Genomic DNA, 24,059 nt, shown 5'->3' with positions numbered 1-24,059 from the left:
ATTTTATTCTTTTTGATGCAATTGTAAATGAGATTTTTTAAAAAAATGTTTCTAATATTTCATTATTGGTGTATAAAGATGCAACTGATTTCTGAATTTAAAAAAACCACCTGGCACCATAGTTATTACAGTATTATTCACTATATTTCCTATGACTAGTTTGTAACTACCAATCTGTACTTCTCAATCCCTTCACCTTTTTCACTCAGTCTCCCAACCCTCCTCCCCTCTGGCAACCATCAGTCTATTCTCTGTATTTATAAGTCTGTTTCTACTTCTTTTGTTCATTTATATTCTCCTCTAGATTCCCCATATAAATGAAATCATATGCAGTACTACCAAGTTTTGACAGTGTCACATGTTCACTTTACACTGTCATTTACCTAGTTATTTACGTACGTATTCTACCTCTCAACTACATGGTATGCTTTGGAGGTCAGGAGGCTGCATCTTTTTATCCCCAAGGTTTAGCTCATGCCTTATACATAGCAGGTGCTCAATAAGTGTTCGACTATGATGGCAGGTTGCTTTATGATAGAAAAAATTGAATTCTCTGAGTGCCTCCTTTATTTGTTCAATCAATGTAATGAAAGGTATCATTTTAAACGAATCTGGCAAAGAATATTACGACTTACTATATGTAATTAAGTACAGGCTAACTTGCTGCAGCAAGGACTCCCAAAATGTCTTAAGACAAAAGGTTTTTTCTCTCTTGTAACAGTCTTGGGGGTTTTGTGGCCCAGATGGAGATGTCATCTAGGGACCCAAACTGGTAGAACAGCTCTGCTATCATCCTGAGTGTGGCCCTTTCACCTCTGGGTGTGAGATTCACCCATTTTACTGGGTATATTAATAGTCTATTCCTTTTCATTGCTGAATAATGGTCCTTCAGTATAAATATACTCCACTTCTAGCAATGCTATTTTGACAACTCTAAAAATAGAAGCTCTAACAATTATGAGATTTTTTTTGCATGTATGAATGAAACATGTAGCACCATTTTTTACTTTTTATTGCCTTTTATTTAATGAACTTTTATTGAATGCTTCCAGAGGCCAATTACTGTGCTCAGAGATCGACGCAAAGCTGTATAAATCCCTGGTTCGTCCTCCAAGTTACAATTTACCTGAATGAAAAGACAGTTATGTTGTACCAATCTGATGGAAACCACGTTTTTAAACAATCATCTTAAGTATGGATACGTGCTAAAATGTTATCACAATTTGGAGCATCAAAGGATTCAAATGTAGTAAGATCTCTTGTAAGACGTCTCTAGAACATCTTCCTTCTCAGTTTTACCCCGTTACAGGTGCCTGTCCTTAGAAGTATACGTGACTGAGCATCATGTCTCTCATGTTCTATTTCCGGTTCTTCTACTGGATTGCTAATAGGGCTTTGCACAACACAGAGAACGTGCACTTCCTACAAAGCAAGAAGCAAGGTCCTGTAGAACGATCTGAGTGAGGTCTCAGAAACCAAGGGGCTCTTCATGCAGAGCCTAGGCACATACTTTCCTCTTGCCAAAGCCATGCATTTTAATGTGAAATTGGAGGGGCGATTTTGGTATGGTCAAGGGATTTCCGTGGATCCCTTCCTCCTTGGTGTGATTCCAGAAGCTATTGTAGAACTTAAAATGGTTTGCATTTTAAAAGCCCTGAAATTTTTCTTACTGAGATGATTCTGAGGTTCACGTTGCACTAGAGGGAACTGCGTTGGGTACAGACCTGGGCCTCGCTCCCCCATAGCTCCATGTTCTGGAAAGGCTGTCGCAGTGCCTCGCTTCCTGCATAACTACATTTCCCAGGAGAACTTGCGGGTTAGGAAGGCAGACCGTTCTTAGAGCCGGCCCACTGACTACCATCGTGCCAAAGTTACGGCAGTCTGATTGGAGAGCTCTATCCTGGAGCATCCCGGGACTTGCAGTACAGCGAATGCGTGGGGGCAAGCTACTTTGTGACTAGGGGCGAGTACTTGGCTCTCCGTGGTGCCCCTTCGAGGAGTACGGGCCACGAGCCAGTGCACTATGCCAGGGGTGAGGCTGGCGCCTCCAGGGGGCGAGGTGGGGTCTTCAGTTCCGCGTTGACACTGCCTTCCTGGCCCTCCCCTCTCAGTGCCCGGCCTGCCCCTCCTTCCTGGAGTCACCGCTGAAGCGGCAACGGCCGCTGCAAGGAGGGGGGCAGCGAGTGGCCCACGCGATACACTCCACCCTGGACTCTTATGCGGTGACTCGCGCGGCGCAGGCGCCTCTTTGACCTCCGGAGGGGTCCGGGCTTCCCGCGGCGGGATGTTCTCGCGAAGAAGCCACGGGGATGTCAAGAAGTCCACCCAGAAGGTGTTGGACCCCAAGAAGGACGTGCTGACCCGCCTGAAACACCTGCGGGCGCTGCTGGGTGAGGCGCGGGGGGGAGATCTGGGGTCATTGGTACTGCCCGGGCTCGGGCCGGGTTGGGGTCGAAGCTGGAATGCCGAGGGCGTGGGGTGAGGGTGGTGGGGCGTCTGACCTGGTGTCTGGGTCTTGGTATTGTTCCTCGGAAAGCGGGCAACCTCGTCCTCGAGCCCTCCGGTGTAAACTTACTCCAGATTCTCACCGGGTAACCTCGAGGTAGGGCACAATCGTGACTGTCCCTTCCTCAGCAAATACTGGACCTCAAATGGTCCTCACACATACATTGAGCTGCCATCTCCATTCCCAATTTTTAAATTTTTATGAGTCCCGGACTCTAAGTATACTGAGACCCCAAGTAGCCCTGGCACAGACTTAACTGAACTGTCTTCTCTTTCGCTTCCCTTTCCCCCTTTAAATTTTATTTTTACTTTTGAGAGAGACTCCAGGTGGTCCCAGGATACATTAAATTTAATTGTAACATCTCTTCCTACCCCACACCCTTCCCTTTTTAAATTTTATTTTTATTTTGGGTCTGGCTGCTTCGGTTTCTTTGTGTCCTTGGTGTGAAGGGGACTCCTCGTGTTTGCTTGGAGCGAGGGGTGACTTTTCTGGGTTCAAAAGGCTGCTTCTCCTTTATTGCTGGGATGACAATGATGGCTATATGCCTTCCTCCGTTTTTATGAGACTACTGAGGGGAGGTTCAGCAGCGCCCAGGTGGGTCTGCAGTTGACCTGTGATGAAGGTCATCCCTGTGGGTGTGAAGTGTCCACAAGGCTTCCTATCACCTTCTACATGTGATTTGTAGCTGGTTTGCTAGGCTTCTTTTGTTTTCTATTTTCTTACTTCCTTAGTCATAACTTCTGTTTAGGATGAAGACACCTTTGCTGTCTGTAGACTTGTCTTTTGTGTATTTGGGGACTAAGAAAAGGACACCTTCTGCTTCTTTGAGATGCCATTTTTATTCTTAAAATGAACAAAAACCACCTGATTTAGAGCATAGTCTTAATATATCTGTCCCATGAGGAAATATAGCAATAAAAGAATTAATTTTATGTGTGAGAATTTTACATAAAGACCTTCATGAGATTAAAAGTTGCAAATTATTTTTATTTATACTCTTAAAAAAAAAACCCCACCCGGTTTTGCCAAGTGAAGTTCTTCAGAGTCACCATTCCTTGAGATTTCACTGTTTTGTTCAGTTTGGGATGAAATGTAAATTAGTTACTGTTAGAGGGTTTAGTTTTCAAGATCTTTGAAAGTGAAATTTGGTGTTCTTGGTAAACTGAACTTTCTACTTCCTGTAGTAAAATACCAGGCACACACAGGTTGCATTGTGCAGTTGGTTTTTTTTTTTAGTGACTGATTAACACCTACTGCAGCGATATTTTTGATAAGGAGAGTTGAACAGTATTTTAAAGCATTTGATAACTTCAGGACTTTTTCTGTGATAGAGAATTTGAACTTTTGTTCTGTACAGGTCTGCAAGATTAAGTTGGCTATTTTGTTAAGGCAAAATCAATTAAACCTAGATCAGTTTGATTTCTTATAGATACACAGTACATTGTTGCCATTCTGAGAAGGTAGCTTTCAAGGCTATGTCATTGTGGTTTCATTTTTTGTGTGTCTTATTTTGAGGAACTTTCTTTTATCATTTCATTTGAACTCGTTATGACTTAAGTTCTGTAACATGGAGAGGTTCTTTGATACTTCTTTACGTGTATGTTGTTCTTTTGTTGCATTTGTTTGTGGAATGGCTCAGTTCACTTTATTACTGTACTCTTTACCCATTGGGACTAGATTTTTGTAAATGTATCTGAGGACTTTTAGTCATGATGTTGAATGTAAACTTTAACTTTCAACTGGTTTAAAGACTTTAAGAAAAAATAGAACATTAATGCACCAGTTTCTACCACTTCACATACCCTACTTGTTGGCTACTTTAAGGAAAAGGCAACTTAGGAAAAAAGGTCTCTGAATTTAAAAGATGGGAATTAGCCAAGATCAAGAAAACTATTTGAAGGAAATGAATAGAAACTATTATTGTATTTTTATTTGTATATTTATATAATACTTTGCACATATTTTATCTTCTAGCATTAATGAAGATATCATTTTTTACATACAGAGATCATACTACTGACCAGGATTTGCAGCACAGCTACATGAATTTGGCCTAGTTACTTAGCCTATGTTTGAACATTGTTTTCTTTACTCTGTAAAATGGGTTTGGTAATGACTGCCTTGTAAAAGTTATTGTGAGTGTGATGTATTTGGTTGGCCAAAAGGTCTGTTTAGTTTTTTCTGTAAAATAAGACACATTTTTCACTTTCACCAATAATTTTTATTGATTTGGATATTTTGCCAGCCAGCTCTCTCAAATACAGACTAATTTTTATGGTGAGAACAAGTCCATAATAATTATTAAAATAAGTAAAGGTGAGGGGGAATTACCACAATCGCCATTTTTTGAGATTTCACTGTTTTTTTTCAGTTTGGAATGAAATGTAAATTAGTTACTGTTTTGTTGGCTATCTCCCATGTGATATAATGTTAATTGTTCTAATGCCTCGATTTGATCACTGTCAACTTCAGTGGTCTACATGACCATGGAGCATCATCCAGTGAGAAATCTCCATGCAAAACTTCACGAACCATTTCCCTCTGATATGTTTGATCACTCACAGCACCTTTTCCATACACTGCACAAACGTTTTTTGCGTGTCAGTTGCGTTTTTACCTTTATTGAAATAATAAAGTATAATATGCTGAAAATGTTGCATATTTTCTTCATCTTCAATATTAAAATGGCTACATAAAAATTCACCAATTTTGATTTTTTTTAAAAATGCACACTGATTGACAGCTGTCACAATACAGTCTAACAAATTGTTAAATGAAGTTAAAGACAAGTAAGTGCTATTAGAGCTATCCTACCAAAAAAAAAAACCCAAACATTTTGGCCAACCCAATATAAACTATTTCACCTTGGAGTAGGTACTTGACGATTTCTTCTCCCATTACTTATCTCCTATCATTCATAGGCTAGGAGAAGCATTTTGATAGTTAATTCCTCCTGCCACCTTTACTTATTTTCATAATTATGATGGACTTGTTCTCTCTTCATAAAAATTAATCTGTATTTAAGACATCTGGCTGACAAAACACAATTAGCTGTGAAAAGTAGAGTATTTCGTAGTATCATAGTAGTAGTAGTGAGTCCAGTTAGAACCTGCTTAGCTACTTTGATCTGGCTTTATATTGTAGATTGGGCTGATTGATTTTACATTGGGGGAAACTGAGGCATAGAAGGGCCTTACAAGGGGCCAAGCCATGTGCTAAATGGTCTATATGTAGGAAGAAGAAAGAGCCGTTATGTCCCTTACTTCCCGTTCTCCCTACACTGTCTCAATCATTATTGGGAAAGTAAATGAATAAATAAAACAAAAACAAAACAAAAAACATACTGTGTATTGCTATCTTATTCAAACAAAGATCCTGTGTCTAATTAAAAGTTGAGTGCCTACTAAGTCTCAAAACAGGGTATAGAAATGGCATTGTTGTAGCAAGAAAAGTGGGAGTAATAGTAAACAATAGTGCATTATGCAATTAGTTCGTGGCTTATATAGTAGACTCTGTTATAGGATTTCAAGGAAGCAGAAAAGATAACCGAGTAGCACAAAAATAGGGGCAGCCTGAAGTTTTAATCATGATAGGCCCTGAAGAATGATTAGACTAGCTCTATCCAATAGAAATATAATGTGAGCCACATGTGTGATTTAAATTTTGTAGTAGTCACATTTAAAAAAGTAAAAAGAAACAAGTGAAATTAACTTTACTAATATATTTTATTTGACCCCATATATCTGATATGTATTGTATCAATAGGTAACAAAATAAAATATTACTTATTATGTATTTTAAACTTAAAGCACATCTCATTTTAGACTAGCCTCATTTCAAGCACTAAGTAGCCGCGCTCAATAGCTATCTTAGTAGCTACTGAGATAGATTGGGGTAGAATTTGGGAAAGTAGAGGGGGAGGGCTGACTAAGGGATGATGGACTATACATGACAATGATATGGAAGGGGTAAGGAATGCCAGCCTGCCCCTTCCTCGTGTCCACTGCGGGAGTGGTGAGAGTAATGTTGGGCACTGAGGATAGGGTGCTAGAACCTGGCCCTGAGGGCATCCACGGTGTCAGATAAAAGACTGGAGTACTGTGTAGGCCAGGAGTAGGGGCAGGACAGTGAGCTGTACCTGGGACTTGTGAGGAGGAGAGGAGTAGGTAGCTTGACTGGGAGAAGCTGAGGCAGGCTGAGGGCCAGATCAGAAAGGATTTTGTTTGCCAGAATTAGAAGCTCAGATCTCATTCTGCAGGTGAGAGGGCCTGCTTGGAGAATTCTTAGCAGGTCAAATGATAAGTTTTGAGAACTTTATCTCTGCCAGCAGGGCCAGGAAAAATGGATTGGGGCTCATGGGAGGGGTGTGAACACAGGCAATGATAGAGCCAACAAATGATGAGGGCCTGAAATAAGAAGTTCCATGAATGGAAAGGAGGGGTGGTATATTAAAGAACCAGTGCAGTAGGAGTAATTCTCTTAATAAAATAATGAAAGCGAAGTTTGCAGAAGCTAGATGAGGAGTGATTAATCAGAAGGAAATGAGATTGGGGATCGTAGGCCACAGACAAATGCAATCAAGTGACACCAGGGTTTGGACCAAATATTTGGAACCAGAGAGGGAGGGTAGTTTCTCATAAATGCTCCATATACTGATAGAGCAAAATAGAATGTTTTGGTATATTTTCTTTTGTGCACCTGTTGCTTTATGTTCACTTACAATTTGAAATGTTGCCTTTGAAATTTATCTAATAGTAGCATTTCCCCTTGTTTTGTTCCTCTCATTTTTATTACTTACAAACATTTGTTGATACTATATACTGTAATTTAGCTTATCATTTATTAATAGGTTAAATTGTTTTCTTCCTCTCCTCTTACCACTCCCCCCATTCAACAGTATAAATAATACTGCTGTAAACATCTTAGGAAGCAGCTTTTTCTATATTTTGCATTATTTTCTTAGAATAGATTCCACTGCAATCAAATTGCTGGATTTTAGCATGTTTATAACAATTCACATTGCTTTAAGGGTTGCTGCCATTGGGCCTGCCAACAGCGAGGATTAGGTCTACAGTCTGCACTCTGGTCTGACTAGCAATAAACATATGTTTATAATTTGATAATTGGTGTTAGGTGTTTGGGACAGTGGGAGTGTCATGGATAGATCCAGAAGAGTTGGGAGCAGTTGTGGCTGATGACAGGGGAAGATGAGTTTGGTGTTATGTGTGTTTATTTTGACAAAAAGGCACAATTCAAATGGAAATGTCTGGGGGGGGTTATAAGACTTGGGGTCTGGAGCTAATTAGAGGCTAGAAAGTGATGATATGGTTGTTTTTTATTGTCCGAATTCCACTTATCTTCCCATAATTAATGATGAAAGTAGTGTTGTTATCCCAACCTACAGATGAGGAAACTGAGGCTCTGTGAGGTTAACTACTTTTCTACCAGCTCCCAGCCAATGTGGCCGAGCTGAAATTCTTGTAATTATAAAACCTATTTGTGCTTCTGCTACTTGTCTGAGTTAAAAACATACATACATACCAGAAAATGTATTTATGAAACCAAATAAATGTTAAGATATTAAACAAAAGCCCAGCAGTTTTTGCATGTCTCCCAAAAATAGTCCTTTGAATTTTGCTGCTTTCTTCCTGTTCTGTTTTACCATATTCTTCTAGGAAGACTTGAGGCTCTATTTGATTTGAATATGGCGGAAGATAAAAAGCCTCCGTCTGTGTTTTTGTGTTCATTTGCTTCTTTGTGTCCTTGGCAGGCCTAGCAGATGGTAGAATATTTGCATGGATATTAGTGCCACATGAATATTTTACAACCAGAACAAAGCTGAGAGGTGTAATTTTAGGCTCTTCAGGCAGTCTTAGTATGATCTCTCTCATTTGACCTTGAAGCAAAGTGATTTTGCTATAACATTCCCTTTGCTGGTGGGTTGGCCAAAAAGTTTGTTTAGTTTTTTCTGTAAAATAGAAGACACACTTTTCATTTTCACCAATAACTTTATTGATTTGGATATTTTGAGTATGTCAGATCCCTCTTTCATGATATAATGTTGATCTCAGTTAATGTCTTGATTTAATTGCTGTCAACTTCTACTGGTCTACCTGACCAGGGAACATTCTGGTCCAGAGAGAAATCTCCAGCATGAAACTTTGCAAACTGCTTTTCACATGTTCGAATCTTTTTTTTTTTGCATTTCGGTTGTGTTTTTACTTTTACTGAAATAATAAAGAATTGTATGCCAAAAATGTTGTATACTTTCTTCCCTCTCCAATATTAATATTGCCACACAAAATTTACCAATTTTTATAAATTTTTAAAAAATGTGTGCTGATATGACAGCTATCACAATACAGTCTAACAAAATTGTTTCAAATGAAGTTACAGACAACTAAGTACTACTAGAGCCATCTTGTTTATGGACAAAACCAGACAAACTTTTTGGCCAACCCAGTATTTTTTCATCAATTAGTAACATTTTATATCTGTAATATTTGGGATGTAAAATTGACTTTGGACACATACATGTAACACAAATACACCATTCCAGCTTCTAGGACTTGAGACTACCTAGACTTCTGTTGTGAGAAAGGTGAACCTAGGGTAAAAGTCTAATTAACTCAGATATGTTGTTTGAGATAACTTGAAAAGGTTGGCTTTTACCTTGTATTTTGGGAAGAGAGGTAATTGGTAGATTCAAAATATTTTTATGTAAATTTTTATAACTTGCATTTTTATTTTGTTTGTAAGTACTTTATTTGCATTGGGTATAAAAACTTTTACTAGATGTTTAGTGATATTTGGTCTCTAAACTGAATATTGAAAATAAAACTGAATTGGTTATTTAAAAAAAGCTGACTTTCAAAATAGCAAATTGATTCAATTTAAATTTTAAAATTGCTTTTAAAAGGACTATAAGTTATTTTACTGTAAAATTTAAAAATAATATAAATGTAGTAAACAACTATCTTTGGATTTTTAAAAAAATTCCGTTTCACAGACATTTTTGTGTTTGTGCATGTGTTTGCTTGGAAGGGCTCTGTCTTCAGAGATTACTAAGGCACAAGGCCCAGGATTTGCTGATTGGTTGGAGAGACAGACTTGTAAACATCTACTGTATTTTGCCATGTATAATGTGCACTTTTTGCCTAAATTTTGAGGGAAAAATAAGGATATGCATTATATATGGGTAGCACTAATTCCGTATCTATATAAATGGTTTTAATTCTTTTATTTATGCTTATGTGTTAAAAGTGTAACTCTAGAAAGCAATTGTAACTCCAGAAAGCAACTTGTCTACCAGCTCCCAGCCAGTAAGTGGCAGAGCTGGGATTCTTACAATCATAAAATCCATTTGTGCTTCTGCTACTTGTCTGAGTTAAAAACAAATTTACATACCAGAAAATATATTTATGTACCCGAATAAATGTTAATATTAAACAGAAGCCTAGCAGTTTTTGCATGTCTCCCAAAAATATTGCTTTGAATTTTGCTGCTGCATAATTATATCCATATGCAAAATAATACCCTGGAATACTATAATCAGTTTTGTTGAATGTACAACGAACTTGTAACAAAAGTGGTTTTGATTCAACGAAAAGAAGAGCTATCCACTGAGTTATCCACAGAATATTGTTACCCACAGAGTAAGATAGATGATACTCATTGTTATCTACTTGATAAGCTAGGTGATGCTGACTTTATTACCATAGGGTGAACAGTGCAACATTTCTCTTTGTACACGTTAGGTGGGAGAAATTACTGGAAAATGTTGAAATGGTTTTCGTACACTGCAAGCTCTAAGCTAAAAGTTATTAAGTATGCTAAAAAGCATGGCAAAAGAGCTACTGAGAGACACTTTGGACCTCCTCCCACAGACAGTGACATCAGACTCTGGAGGTGACAGGAAGCAAAGCTTCTTTGGATGCCAAGGCAGAAGAAGGCAATGCAAGGGAAATGTCCAAAGTGGCTAGAGGTGGAGTAGGAAGTGAAGTTCTGGAGTAGTGTCAAACTGAGATCTCTATTTCGACCAAGATGATAAAAGAAGGCGAAGGATTGTGTGAGAAAAAAACATTGATAATTTCTCAAGAACACCTAACTGGTGCTTTAACTTTATGAAGAGAGAAGGTTTGAGCATGAGGATGCAAACGAAATGTCCCCAAAAACTTCCAGTAGCCTATGAGAGTTGAGTTTTGGAATTTCATTCTTATGTTATTAGTTTTCCAAAGGACTTACAACATTGAGCTGTCCCAAATCACCAATATGGATGAAGTCCCACTCACATTTGATGTGCCATCCAACAGAACTGTGGACATCAAAGGAACAAAGACCGTGTCTGTTAAAACTAGTGGTCACAAGAAAACACATTTCACTGCTGTTCTAGCCTGTTGTACAGATGGGCCAAAGCTACCAACTGTGGTCATCTTTAAAAGAAAAATGTTTCCAAAAGAAAAGATTTCAAGTGGAGTTATTGTCTGCATGCAATGATAAAGGATGATGAATAAAGAAAGCATGAAAATCTGGTTTAACAAAGTCTGATCACTTTTTTCATCACGAAGTCCTGGAGGATTACTTATAAAACCAACTTTCCTTGTTTTGATCACTTCAAAGACTGTGTTACACAAAGTGCAAAAGCAGTTGCAGCAGACTTGAAAACCCAACTTGCTGTGATACCTGTTGGGTTAACCAGCCAACTGCAACCTCTTGATATGTCAGTAAACAAGCCCATTAGGGCACCCCAATGAAGAAAGAGTAGATGTTGTGAATGCAGTCAGCTGGCAATGATTTAACACCTACAGGCAGAATCAAGAAAGCATCCATTGCCCAGGTTTGTGATTGGATCCTAATATCGTGGAACAGTGTCAAGAAGGAAGTGGTTGTGAAGTCATTTTTAAAAATACGGCATCAGTAATGCTATTGGTGGAAATGAGGATGATGAAATTTACTGGGATGAGGAAAGTGACGTCAAAAGACACTGCAAATGTAGAAGTTGAAGAAGACATTATTTCTGATATTGACAGTGACGAAGAATTCTTGGCTTTCTATGATGGGCAAATATTGTAAATTTGTTACCAGTATATAAAATGTCTTGTACCTTGTATCTGTTCTTGTGTTTTGTAATTATTTGTTACATAAAATTTTTGTTTTGTAATTAATTGTTACATAAAATTTCTTGTACCATAATGGTTAAATATAAATGCTAAAATTCCTATATAATATAAAAAAACAAGTATTTAAATATAAATAAGTAAAAAATTGAATTAAAAAATTAAAATGAAAGATTTTTTTCCCTGAAAGCTTGGGCCAAAAACGTGTATGTGCATTATATGCAGAAAAATATGGTACACTTACTACAAGAGGGTTAGTGAAACTGTACAGAGAAGGAAGAGCAGAAAGGCCTCCTGGAGGGGTGCATGTCTTGAGGAAGGCTGGGTCTGAAGTATGTTAGGAATATTGGAATTTCCCAGGTAGACAAGTTGGGGGTGAGGAGACTGCAAAGAGGAGCTTGTGCAAAGGTAATGATTTGGCCACTGTGGAGTTAAGTGTTCATTGGCTTGTATCTTGTGGTGTGGTTAATGTTAGGAATCTGTGAAGAGTTTTTAAGCAGAGGACAGAGCCAAACCCATGTGTTCCCTTGGTGAGTGGTCCAAAAGTCCCAATCTCTCTGAGATTTGAAATAGTAGATGATAAGAGAGCACAACTCCCATCATTCTGGATTGCAAACCATGAGGATGTAGGCTGGGCTGCATGTGTTCATCTTTAGTCCCACGTGGAGAGCACTTGCCTCAAATTGAATTCACACTCAGAGGGAGGCAGAGCAGAGTGATGGAGAAGGAAAAGGGCCCAGTGGACCCTGTGTGAGCCAATGGGTTCAGCCATGTGTGTGCCATCTCCACTGCTGTGCTTTGCAGTTGTAGAAGCCTACAACTGCATGGGTAACACACCATTTTTGCCTTACCTTCCTTGAGTCATATTTCTGGCTCTTTGAACAGAAAGAGTATAGATTAATATGCCAGGAAGAGAATGGGAAGTTCCAAATCAAAGGTGGATGGGTGTTGTGTGTGTGTGTGTAGATACAAAATACTTTTGTATCTTCTATATTGCTTTAGAAACTGAAACCACATCTGGAAGATATTGAATACTGTTAGTTGTAATCTTTAACGTTAAATATGTACTTTGACTTAACTATTAAAATTGTGGTTCAGTTAAAAAAAAACAAAACCCCTTTTGAAAAAGATAAGGACCCCATTGGAATTGTCTTGTGTTTGATTTTAAGTGATGGCACATATTCATTGAACCTCAACCATATTTTCATGGACACATAAGGTACTAGTGACATTGCTTGTGCCCAAATATGGGAGCCATGAGAATGTGCCACTCAGAGCTCTAGCTGCTGCCCTTGGATTCACCACCACTTTTTAGCCAAAGCTGAGCTCCCAGCCAGTTATTGATGGAGTACTACTGTGCAAGCAGGAGTACTAATGTGGCCCATTCCTGTGAGACCCAGTTACCTCTGAAAGGTGGTTTTGGCTTGAGGATTCGCTATTGGCCTAACCAAGACCTTCTCAGAAATGTGTTGAAGTCTGAGACTTCCTCCTCCCTCCCTTCTTCCTCCTGTCCTTCACAGGAGTCAGAAATGAGTTGTGGTCTGAAGCCTCTCCCTGCCTTCTCAGGTCTTCCCGTTTATTCTTCACAGTTTTCCCCAGTAAATCTCTTGTATGTCTAATTTTGTCTTGGTGTCTAATTATTGGAAAACTCAAACTGACACATCCCCTCCTTTTTCCCAGAAGCTCTTGCCCATCCTGCCATCTAAAAATTCTTCCATGAGACAACACAAGCATATTACATATTCTACATAAGCTTTCTTTGTCCCTCTGCCCTGAAATGATCTTTGCTCAGAATTCCCGTAGCATTCTGTACCTCTCATTTGGCATTTATAGCCTTTGGCTTTGTATTCTTACTTGGGTCTGCCTTACCTCCCCTACTACTTGATAAGTACACTGAGAACATGAATGGCTTCTTGTTCATCATGATTCCTCTTGTAATAATAATAATTCCTTATCTGTAATAATAATAATTAGCATTTAATTAACACTTTCCAAGTGCCAAGCACTGCCAGGAATACTTTTACATACATTAACTCATTTAATCCCTCCAAGTGGGATAGTGATATTGTTATCCACATTTTGCAGATGAGAGAGAGAGAGGTTAAGAACCCTATCCAAGGTTATGCATGCAGCTAGTAAGTGACAGAGTCAGGATTTGAACTCAGACAGCTGGCCTCTTACTCATTAGCAGATTTTTTTTTTATCCAACACCAACCAAATGCCAGGTATTACATACAGCACTGGGAACACCAGAGTTTTCAATCCAAGTCTGGAATAAATATTTTTAGAAACCTCAAAATATGATTTCCAAGTAGATGGATCTAAGTCTGTGGGGGAGTAGGAGCCACCTGTATGGATGATTGGAAAAATTCCAGAAGGCGTCCTACCCCCAAAGATTGTTTTCACCAGCCAGAAGTTCTTATCATTAAAGCAACAATTTTCAACTGTTGTGCCGCAAGAATTTTTAAAACATGCAATGCCTATTTAGTCAGGGCATTGTCAAATAAAACAAAAAAATGACAAAAGCCAACATAAAAATAGCTGTCTAGTGTGAATGAATCAAAATTACAACTCTTTTTTTTTTTTTTGTCAGATTAACAAAAATACATTTTTGGGTGTGCTGCAGAATTTTAGAAATTACTGTATGTGTGCCATGAAATGAAAAAAGTTGAAAACCACTGCATTAAAGTAATGATTAAGACCATGAATTAAGGTCTTTTGAAAGAGCCCTCTAACCTCCTCCCTTGTGTACATGCACTCATCAGAATACTCACCCCTCGGATCCCAAGGGAAATAGCTAAAGAAAGGACTATTTCTTCAGACAAGAGGGAGAAGAGGTTGGGAAACCTTGACTCGGGTGGGGAGAGAAGAGGCCGCAGGGCCAGAGAGCTGTTAGTAAGTAAGGACAGGCTCAGCTGAGGCTTACGCAAGTGCCTCAGATATTTTTTTCATAGAAACAAAATTGGAGAGACACTATTAAAAAATTTAAAATTTACGAAAACCAAAACTGAGTCACCATCCCCAAAAAAGGACCTGTTATGACTAGTGGTGAAAATGCTTTCAGTGACATCCTTGATAGTATTTTCATGACTGCATGGAAGAAAGGGAACTGATGACATATGTTGCTTCTTCAATTTTAAACTTTTTAAAGGGATTGACTTGTTTTATTTCTGTCTGGTCATTTTTCTGGTACAAACAGTGCTGACCTCTTTATTTAATAGATTTTATATCTGATAAAATGAGGATGTGTTTGGGTCAGATAGGGTTGAAGTAGTAGGAGAGCTTATGCTGAACTGGAGGGGAAGTAAAATACCACTTAGTCTTTCTATGTGTTTGTGTGTGTGTGATATTGTAGATATGGTTTGGGTTTTTTTTAGAGAGAATGTTTCCATTTTTCTCTTCCTGCTTCTAAAATAAATACATATACAAACACACACATCACCTGTAACTCAAAAAGTAAATAATAAACTGGAAAAATATTTGAAACTTATAAGAGAGGAAATAATTGTGTACTCAGTACATAAAGAGTTCCTGCCTATTAAGAGGAAAAAATTATTATAAATAAGTTTTGTTTGTTAATGTATTTGTGGTGGATAGGACTATGAAACCTACTACCTGCTGCTCTCGAATGCAGTCTCTAGAAAACAGCCTCCATAAACATCACCTTAGACAAGGGTAGATCAAGGATGTGGCCCCAGTAAGTATATTGAACATCAGCGGCAAGGTTGAATCCCCAAAACAAGCCAACAAGACAAGGATTACTATAATTTTGGTGGAGTTAGAAGACACTACTGATAAGTAGGCTAAAAATTGATTCTTAGGGGTGTCTCGGACCCATACATCCTTTATAAGGTTTTCAGGTTTATGATTGATATTTTTTTGTCTTCTCAAGTCACTCTTTTTGGATTGGGGGTGGTCCTGATTGTCAATGTCTTCAGTTTTTGGGGGATGGGGCACATCCTTCTTCGTCACTCAGTTACGACCATCTGGGATAGCTGATCGGTCAGGTCCTCCAGATGGCAGATCCTTTCTGATTGGTTGAAGCACATCAAGTGAGGGATCTGGTCTCCCATGGTATGGCTTTACCCTCTTGGCAGGCAGCCACAAAGGATCTGTGTGTATTAAAACACAGGCATACCCTCTTCCTCACATTAGTAATTCAACCGGCCCCTCCCATTTTCCTTCTCCTAAGGGTTCTCTATATAATACTAAATGATAAGGTCCCTTATTATCTGCCGTTTGGCAATTAAAATGTTTTTCAATTGTTGTATTAAGAGAATTGTCACAATTAAGAAAATTGTAAGTATGCATGGCTAGCATTATCAAATTTTTGGGAGAGATTTCCTGGCTCCCCCTGTTTTGTTTGTTAAGGAAAGTTTTAAAAATATGATGAGCATGTTCCACAATGGTTTGACCAGTGGGATTATAAGGGATACCTGTTTTACGTTAAATTCCTCACCTTTGTAGGAAATCCTGAGTGGACTGGGCCATATATCCTGGTCCATTGTCAGTTTTAATTTGCTGTGGACGGCCTAAATGGCTGAAAGCCTCAATCCGGTGGGCTCGTATGTTCTTGGCCTATCTGCCTGTAAGGGCGGAGGCATATACTGCCCCAGAGAAGGTATCAATAAAGACATGAATAAATTTAAACTTCCCTAAAGGAGGGTAATGGGTTACATCAGCTTGACAAATTGCTTGTGGCTCTAGGCCCCTGGAATTAATTCTAGCAGAAGGCAATGCTTTACCTAAGGCCTGGCATTCTGGACATTGTTTAATAATTTGTTTAGCTTGAGAACAAGGGAGTTTTAACTCCTTGCGAAGTGCATGGCTATTTTGATGGAAAAATTGATGAGAGGCAACAGCCTTTCGAAAGGCTTTTATTACGCTCACTAGAGCATCAGCTTGGGCATTGCCTTTAGACATAGGGCTAGGGAGACCTGTATGGGAATGCATGTGAGTGACAAACAAAATATGTTCCCTTTTATCTAGTAAAGTTTTCGAGGTTAAAAATAGGCTGAGCAGAGAAGGGTCAATAGATTCCTTAAGGAGAGCTTGATCTCTATGAGGGAATGTATATATAGTATAACCAGAGTCACAAACTAAATTCAAGGGCTTGTGAGGCCATTGCTGGAGAGCCATAATGGCTCCTGAGAGCTCAGCTTGTTGGGTGGAAGCATGACCATGGGAAACATAGTACTTCCATTCCTTGTCCTCTTGCCAGGTTATGGCAGCTTTTCCTGAACCATCAATAAAAACAGTCCTTGCTTTGGGGATAGGGGTCTCACTAATTTTTTCTTTTAGGTGAATGTTAAGGATTGGGATGTTTTGTAATTTATCTGAGGGTACACTAATTTCTATTTTGCCTACAAAATCTGTGATAGCACACTGAAATTCTAGAGACTTGACTGGATAGCTGCTGTAAGTAAATTTGAGTCAAAGGGATGTGAATGACAGCTGGATCATGGCCAAAAAGATGTTGAGTTCTTTCACATTCTTCAATAATAAGACGGCATAAAGCTGTAATATAAGTAGTAATAGTATGTTGAGGTTGATGGGAGAGAAACAGCCATTCTACCATGCCTAGCTGAGGCAGTAATTGACCAATTAACCCTGTGGGGGTGCCTAGAGTTGGAAAACAGAACAGCCTAACTGGGAATTTACGGTCTATTCTGGTCTATTCTCAGGAGCTTCCTCTCACTGATATATTGATTAATGAGGTCTAATTCTTGGAGAGCCTGGAGAGGGGTAAGATTCTAGGGGAATTTAGATCAGAGTCACCTTTTAAGGTGATAAGTAAATTAGTAAGCTGGTAGGTGGTAATTTCTACACTAGGTTGAATCCAGTTAATAATGCCTAACAGTTGTTAAAGGTTATTAAGAGTTAGCAGTTCAGGTGGACTGATTTGGAGTGTTTGAGGCCAAATTGTCCAGTGAAAAAGAATGTGTTCTAGGTACTTCTAACGCTCAGATTGCTGGACGTTTTCAGGGACAATAATTAAGCCGGCATGAAAGACTGCCTCTTTTAAGTAAGCATAGGTTTTGGCTAGTGCTTCAGGGGATGGAGCAGTAATTAAAATGTCATCCATATAATGATATATTATTGAATTAGGAAACTTTTCTCATACAGGTTGTGAAGTTTGGTGAAATAAATGCTGGCACATAGTTGGGCCGTTTAACATGCCTTGAGGCAGAACTTTCCAATGATATCTCTGTAATGGTTGAGAATTGTTAAGAACCGGAACAGAAAGCAAATCGTTCCCTGTCCTTTTCAGCTAGAGGAATTGTAAAAAAGCAGTCTTTTAAATCTATGACTAAAAACGGCCATTCCTTAGGCAGGCAAGCTGGACTGGGAACTCCGGGGTAAAGAGCGCCCATGGGCTGTAGTACCTCATTAATTTTTCTAAGGTCATGCAGAAGTCTCCATTTCCCTGATTCTTTGGGAACTACAAAAATCGGAGTATTCCATGGACTGCTAGTGGGCTCAATATGTTCTGCTTCTAATTGCTGTTGTACCAATTCATGAGGTTTTTTAACCTCTCCCCTTTCAGGGGCCACTGATTGACCCACACAGGCGTGTCTGAAAGCCACAGGGAGGGGCAAGGGAAGTATTTGAACAGTGGTCATTAATGAAAAGGTGGAAGGGTGATTTTCATTCCCCATTGGGTAAGAAGGTCTCTTCCCCAAATATTAAGCAGGGCTGAAAGGACATAAGGCTGGATTCCCCCTATCTGTCCATCAGGGCCATAGCACATGAGGGACCAGACACTTTTGCGTGGCTGAGTATTGCCTTCTATGCCAGTTATGGGTATGTCAGCCTCTGCTAGCGGCCAGTCTGGAGGCCAGTATTGGATAGAAATTATAGAGACATCTGCACCCGTATCTAGCAGACCATGGAAGGTTCTGTCTTTAACGGTCACTTGTAAAAGAGGTTTATTTAATTTAATGGAAGCAGTCCAAAAACCGACTGGTTATTAGTACTGCCAAAGCCTTCCTTTCCTCTCTTAATATCTTGGGTATTTGGCACTGTACAGGGAAGAAGAAGTTGGGCTATACGAGTCTGGGCAGGAATGACATGCTATCCAGAGGCTCTAATCATAATTTTAATTTCTCCCTGATAATCAGAATCAGTTACTCCAGGCTGGACTAGGATTCCTTTGACAGTAAAGGTAGACCTTCCTAAAATGAACCCAACTGTGCTCTCAGGCAATGGCCCCTACACCTCTGTAGGAACAAGGAGGGTTTTATCCTATTCCTTTAAGATGAGTTCCTGGGTAGTGACCAAGTCCAATCCTGTGCTCCTCCTTATGGGAGAGTGGAGGTCAGTGACTCTGCATGTCCCTGATTCCAGAACAACTGATTGCAGTTGTCTGGAGAACTCCTGTTGGCGTTCGGGGCACCAGAGTTGACGCCTCTCTGCCCTTTTCCCTGAGGGGAAGTGGTTTGCCATACTTGTTATAAATAGATTTACATCGATTAGCTCAGTGTCTGCCCTTAGGAAAACGTGGGCAAACTTTATCGGGTGGCCTTCCTGAATTAACTTGTGGTGGGGCTTGGCAGTCCCTGCAAGTATGACCTGGCTTGCCACAGCCGAAACATTTAATTTCTCCTCTTATAGCAGCTGCTAATAGTGAGGCACCAGTGCTGCTCCGTGCCCACATTCTGGTAGGCCTTAATGAACTGACTGATATTAGTGGCAGTTAGCTTAATAGGGTTGAGAACAGCTTTACAATCATCATTCGCATTCTCATAGGCTAACTAATAGAAGGGTTTCAGCTGCTTCCAGATTTTCAACCTGCTTCTGTATTGTCTCCTGCAGTCTGTCACCAAAGTCTAAATAAGCTTCCGTGGCTCCTTGTAGAATGTTAACAAAGGAGATGCATCCCCGAACTTTAGCTTCCAGGACCATTTTTAGGGTGCTGGAAGCCACCTGGGAGCACTGGCTAAAAAAACCTGGAGATCCATTCTGGTCTGCTCTTCAGGAGGTTCATACTGACCAGTCGCAAGCATCATATTAAGCTGCACTGGGTTGCTGTTCCTGTGGTTTTCTGTGGCCTGTCGGCAGGAATGGTCAGTGTATTCTGAATGCCATGCAGAGAACTGAGCTGGGGTCAGAGCAGTCCTAAACAGAGTGATCCAGTCACAGGGGGCCATTTCAATAGCCATCAGTGATGGAAGAGATAAGCCCAAAGTGTAGGGTGACTGAAGTCCATTGTCTTTGATGCTCATCTTTGTCTTTATATATTGTAAAAGGCAATGGCTCATGGACAGGCTGTCCACGTTGCTTAATGACGACTGGAAAAGCTGATGAAGCTTTCTAGTCTCCTGCCTCTGCAGCTTCTTTAAGATATTGCTGCATCACAGTGGTGGTCTGAGTAAATGCTGGAGGAGAATCTGCAGGAGGAGGAGGCAGAGATGGTAAATCTTCCTGCACCTCATCCCAAGGCAGGGTGGTAGGAGGGCTAAGCATGGAGCCGCTCTTCTCTGTGGCGGGCAGCTCCCTGTAATTAGATTCAGTACTCAAGCCTGCATTTGCCCTATGGGCCCCTCCCTTTAAGTCTGAGCTTTTCTGATTACAAGGATTTCTGGTATGAATAGGGACAAGAGCTGTTCTAATTAGGCTCCAAGTTAATAAATTCTGATGTCCTATAGACTTCCCATTTTCCTGAAGCCATTTTAGTTTCTGTCCGATTTTTTCCCAGACTTCTAAATCCAGAGGACCTTTATCTGGAAACCATGGACAGTATTTCTTTACTATCCGCAATAAGTTGGTTAAATGTTTCTCCTTAACTGTACATCCTGCAGCCTTAAGAAGCTGCTGAAGCAGTTGAGAGTACATCTTCTGCTCCATAGAAAGTTTCGAGCCCATTTCTGTGGCTGAGATGCTGCTGTTTTTGTTTTCCAGCTACACCTTCTGTCAACTCCGCTCCACTTTTTATAAACCTCTTCTGACTAGTTGCTAAGGAATGAGCAAAGTGTAATGAGTCAAAGTGTACTGCTTGTGGGAGAAGATTTCCAAGGGTGTTGCCCCTTCGTTACCCCCCAACATTCTTACGCATCTGGTTTCTCCCCTGATTGTCTAAAACAGCCAGGGGGGCTCAGAGTGCTGGGTGACCAACCCATATTTTTGCATGTCCCTGAATGAGCCAAAAGTTAATTACTTATGACTGGAATTCCCTGTGAGGCCCCTGCACGTCTTAGGAAATGATCCCAGATGTTCCCGTGAAAGCTTCCACTCATACGGAGACACTCAAGTGCTGAGTGCCCCAGCCGGGAGGAGGACATGCCCCTTTTCTTCAGAGTACAGGGCTAGACCAAAGCACTCATTCAAATCCTGACTACTTAACTACTTAATTGCTGGAGACTTCCTAATTACATTGAAAGTAGAGGAAGAGGAGAGAAAGAATCTGGAAAAAAATAGCACTTTTTGCTCCGAGCTAGATTCTTGCTTTCTTATCTTGAGAACTGAACCTAGGTGGGGAATGTGCCGCAGGGGGGACTGTGAATGCTTTTACGGTGTGCCTCTTGTTGTGTGGACTTTTGCTTGTGGCTGGCAGGAAACCTAGTGTTCTGTCCCAGTCCACGTCCAGTTTATCCTTTCATGGGAGACTTTTAGCAGCGAGCACCCTTATGGCTTTTAAGTGCTTGACCCATGCCCACCAGAGTGTGGCCAAAACTCTCAAGGGAGAGAAAGCAAGATCCTACAAGGAGTGTTTGGATTCAGACTGAACTGTCAGATGTTATCTGAGGCAGGGAAAAAACAGGGCAGGAAATCAAATGGACCTGATGGCCCTAATAAATGGGCGCAAGAGATGGCCCTAAAAGAAATCCCTCTCCCCTTGAAACTTCACACACCCACAGCCTGACTGTCAAGCAGTGGTGCTGCTGAGTCCCTTTCTGGGGTTGAAAGGCACGCCAAAACTCCTATTCAGTAGGTGTGTGGTCTGTGACGGTGGCTCGTAGCCGCTGAGCTGATCCATGTAAAGTCCTGATGGTCCCTGTTCGGGCACCAGCTGAGGTGGGAGCGCGGACTCTGTCCTGTAGAGGCCACTCTGTGTCATCACAGATGGGGAAATAAAATAAGTTGTCCCAGACACTTTTCTCAGTCTGCCAGAGGGAGGGGGTGGCACGTCCCTCTAGTGGAGAAGGCCCCAAGCCCTTCTCTTGAAGTGGCTTTTATTGAGAACTATATGCACAGGGGTACACAGCATGGATGCAAAGCTCATCAATCGATATCAAAAGGCTATGTTTACAGAAAACAAATAGAGATCATAGATAACAGTTGAGGAACACAAGAGATTTGCTTAGGTCAGGGTCTGGTAGACAGGGTGACGCCCAGTCTGGAAAACTGATCACATTCTATGCTTGACCCCAAACGTCAGTACTCATTAACTTGAGGGCATTCTTTTCAAAGTAAGTTTCACAGATTTAATGCATTCCTTTTCCAGGCCTAATTGTTCCCAGAAACCACCGGATCCAGTTTAGAGCTATACCTGCCTTGTTTCAAGCCTGAGCCATGAGGCAGGGCAGAACTGCCAAGAGATAAGGAGCCTTCTTTCAGATAGAATGAGGACTCCAGCCATATCAATGCCGAGGGGTGAGGGTACCATGTCCCCCAAGTCCTTCCCATGATGTCCCCTAAGCGACTGTGCCTGTCTTAGGTTGCCTCTGCCATTGAGGGGTCTTACCTGTCATTGACTAACCAGCCATTCTCTTGGGCCAAGCAGGGTGATGTGAGGGAGGTAGGGGCTGCACCCCTGCCAGGAGGACAGGTTTTGTCTCCTCAGTGGCCTGTTTTCCCAAGGCCTCCTTCCACTGCTCCAGCTTTGGGGCCTTTTTGCCTATCGGCAAGGCTACAGTCCCTGAAACCAGGTTCCCAACAAATAGGTGTTCAAAATATATGTATACATTAGTCATAAATGAAGAAATGACAATACCCAATGTTTTCAATGTCACTTTTCACTAATAATCTAAGATATATAAATTTACAGATTAAAATAAATTTTCCTGTTAGTAAAGTTGCTGTTTTTTTAATCTTTTTTCTAATAATAATATATTGCGTTAGCTCTTCAACACACTTTTGATCAGACTATTATTTGATAGTCTTTTATGATATTTTTAGAAAGTAATTGTTGATAATGTATCCGTATCTTAAAAATTTACATATCATCTGACCCAATTTTCTCTTCTAGAAAATTATGATAGGTATACTTAAAGACTCTTATATTAAGAAATGCATTACAGCATTATTTGTTTAAAATTTTTTTATTCAAGTCCATTTCTCATAACATAAAATTTAAAGCAAACAATTCTGTGACATTTAGTGTATTTACAGTGTTGTAAAACTAACATCTCTATCAAAACGTTCTCATCACCCCATCAGAAAACTAACCATACTGTGACTCCTTATTCATTCCACTTTCCCTCTAGCCCCTGGCAGCCACCTGAGTATGTATGTGTTAACCAGCCTGGGCATTAATTTTGCTCCACCGGAATGGTAGTATATGTTGTGCATATTTTACTAGTCAGGACTCTTGGTTGCAAATGTTAGAAATCCAGCTTAAACTAAATTAAAAATAAAGTATTTAAAGACCAGGCAACTAGTCTAGGGGAATATTTGGTTTTAGGTGTGGCTGTTGAAAGGGATGTAAGTGGTGTTTGGGACACTCTCCCACTCTTTCTTTTTTCCCATCTCCCTTCTTGGTAGAAACTACTCTTCTTCACTCTTGGTTCTGTGTTTGTTTGTTTTCTGTTTCTTTACTTCATTCTCAAGCTGATTCTGCCATGTGCAGGTGAGATGGTCCCTGAACCCTAGTGACTCTTGAGATGACTGTGGCCCCTCCCCGAGGGCTCACCCTAGTTCCTGAGACCATTTTGATTAGCCCTTTGTGGGTAATGTACCAATCATTGAGTGAGGGAGATGTGGTACTCTGATTGGCCAGCCAAGATCACTTGCCCTGTACCTATAGACTGAATCTCATTCTGGCTCATGTGTTTCTGAGGAAATAGTTCTGGAAAGGCCTTCTGGCACATGCCCACACAAAGCAGCATTGCCTGTATTTTGCCTGTGCCCAAGGTGAAGATAATTGGCTTCTTTGTTAATAATCCTAGATCAATGAGACAATCTTAAATGACATTCTGTAAGTTTTACTTAAGACTAAAGGAGTTATATTTGAGGACTTGTATAATTTGAGGGAAGGCAGGGTTACCATTTTAATAAATGGATTGGCCACTCTTGAGTCTGTGTAGATTAGGTCATATACATTGTTTTTAAGTCATTCCACAAATAGTTACTGAGTGCTTGCCATGTACCAAATGAAGCCCAGCTTTATGAGATTTTTATTCAGTTAGGGAAGATGGACAATAAACAAATGAAGAACAGATATATTATTTCAGGTAATGTTTATGGAATAATGAAGCTTGATAAGGGTGAGAGTGTGC

The 24,059-nt window shown here is 40.2% G+C and overlaps 1 protein-coding gene across 4 annotated transcripts in view; it reads left to right on the top strand.

Annotated features, from left to right (window-relative positions):
• Positions 1-2,174: 2,174 nt before the first annotated feature.
• Positions 2,175-24,059, top strand: part of RALGAPA2 (Ral GTPase activating protein catalytic subunit alpha 2) — a 393,192-nt gene continuing 371,307 nt past the window's right edge. For all 4 annotated transcript variants that reach the window (XR_008529157.1, XR_008529156.1, XM_054574136.1 and 1 more), the window contains exon 1: positions 2,175-2,390. Coding sequence is in view for 2 of the 4 variants with exons in the window: in XM_054574136.1 (XP_054430111.1) it covers positions 2,285-2,390 (106 nt within the window). In the remaining 2 variants the exon portion in view is untranslated. The remainder of the gene's footprint in view (positions 2,391-24,059) is intronic.

The sequence above is a fragment of the Pteronotus mesoamericanus genome, unplaced genomic scaffold, assembly GCF_021234165.1.
Source record: "Pteronotus mesoamericanus isolate MK-2021 breed Mesoamerican mustached bat unplaced genomic scaffold, CSHL_Meso_final contig_25, whole genome shotgun sequence".
Classification (NCBI taxonomy): domain Eukaryota; kingdom Metazoa; phylum Chordata; class Mammalia; order Chiroptera; family Mormoopidae; genus Pteronotus; species Pteronotus mesoamericanus.
This window is presented reverse-complemented; position numbering and strand designations above follow the sequence as displayed.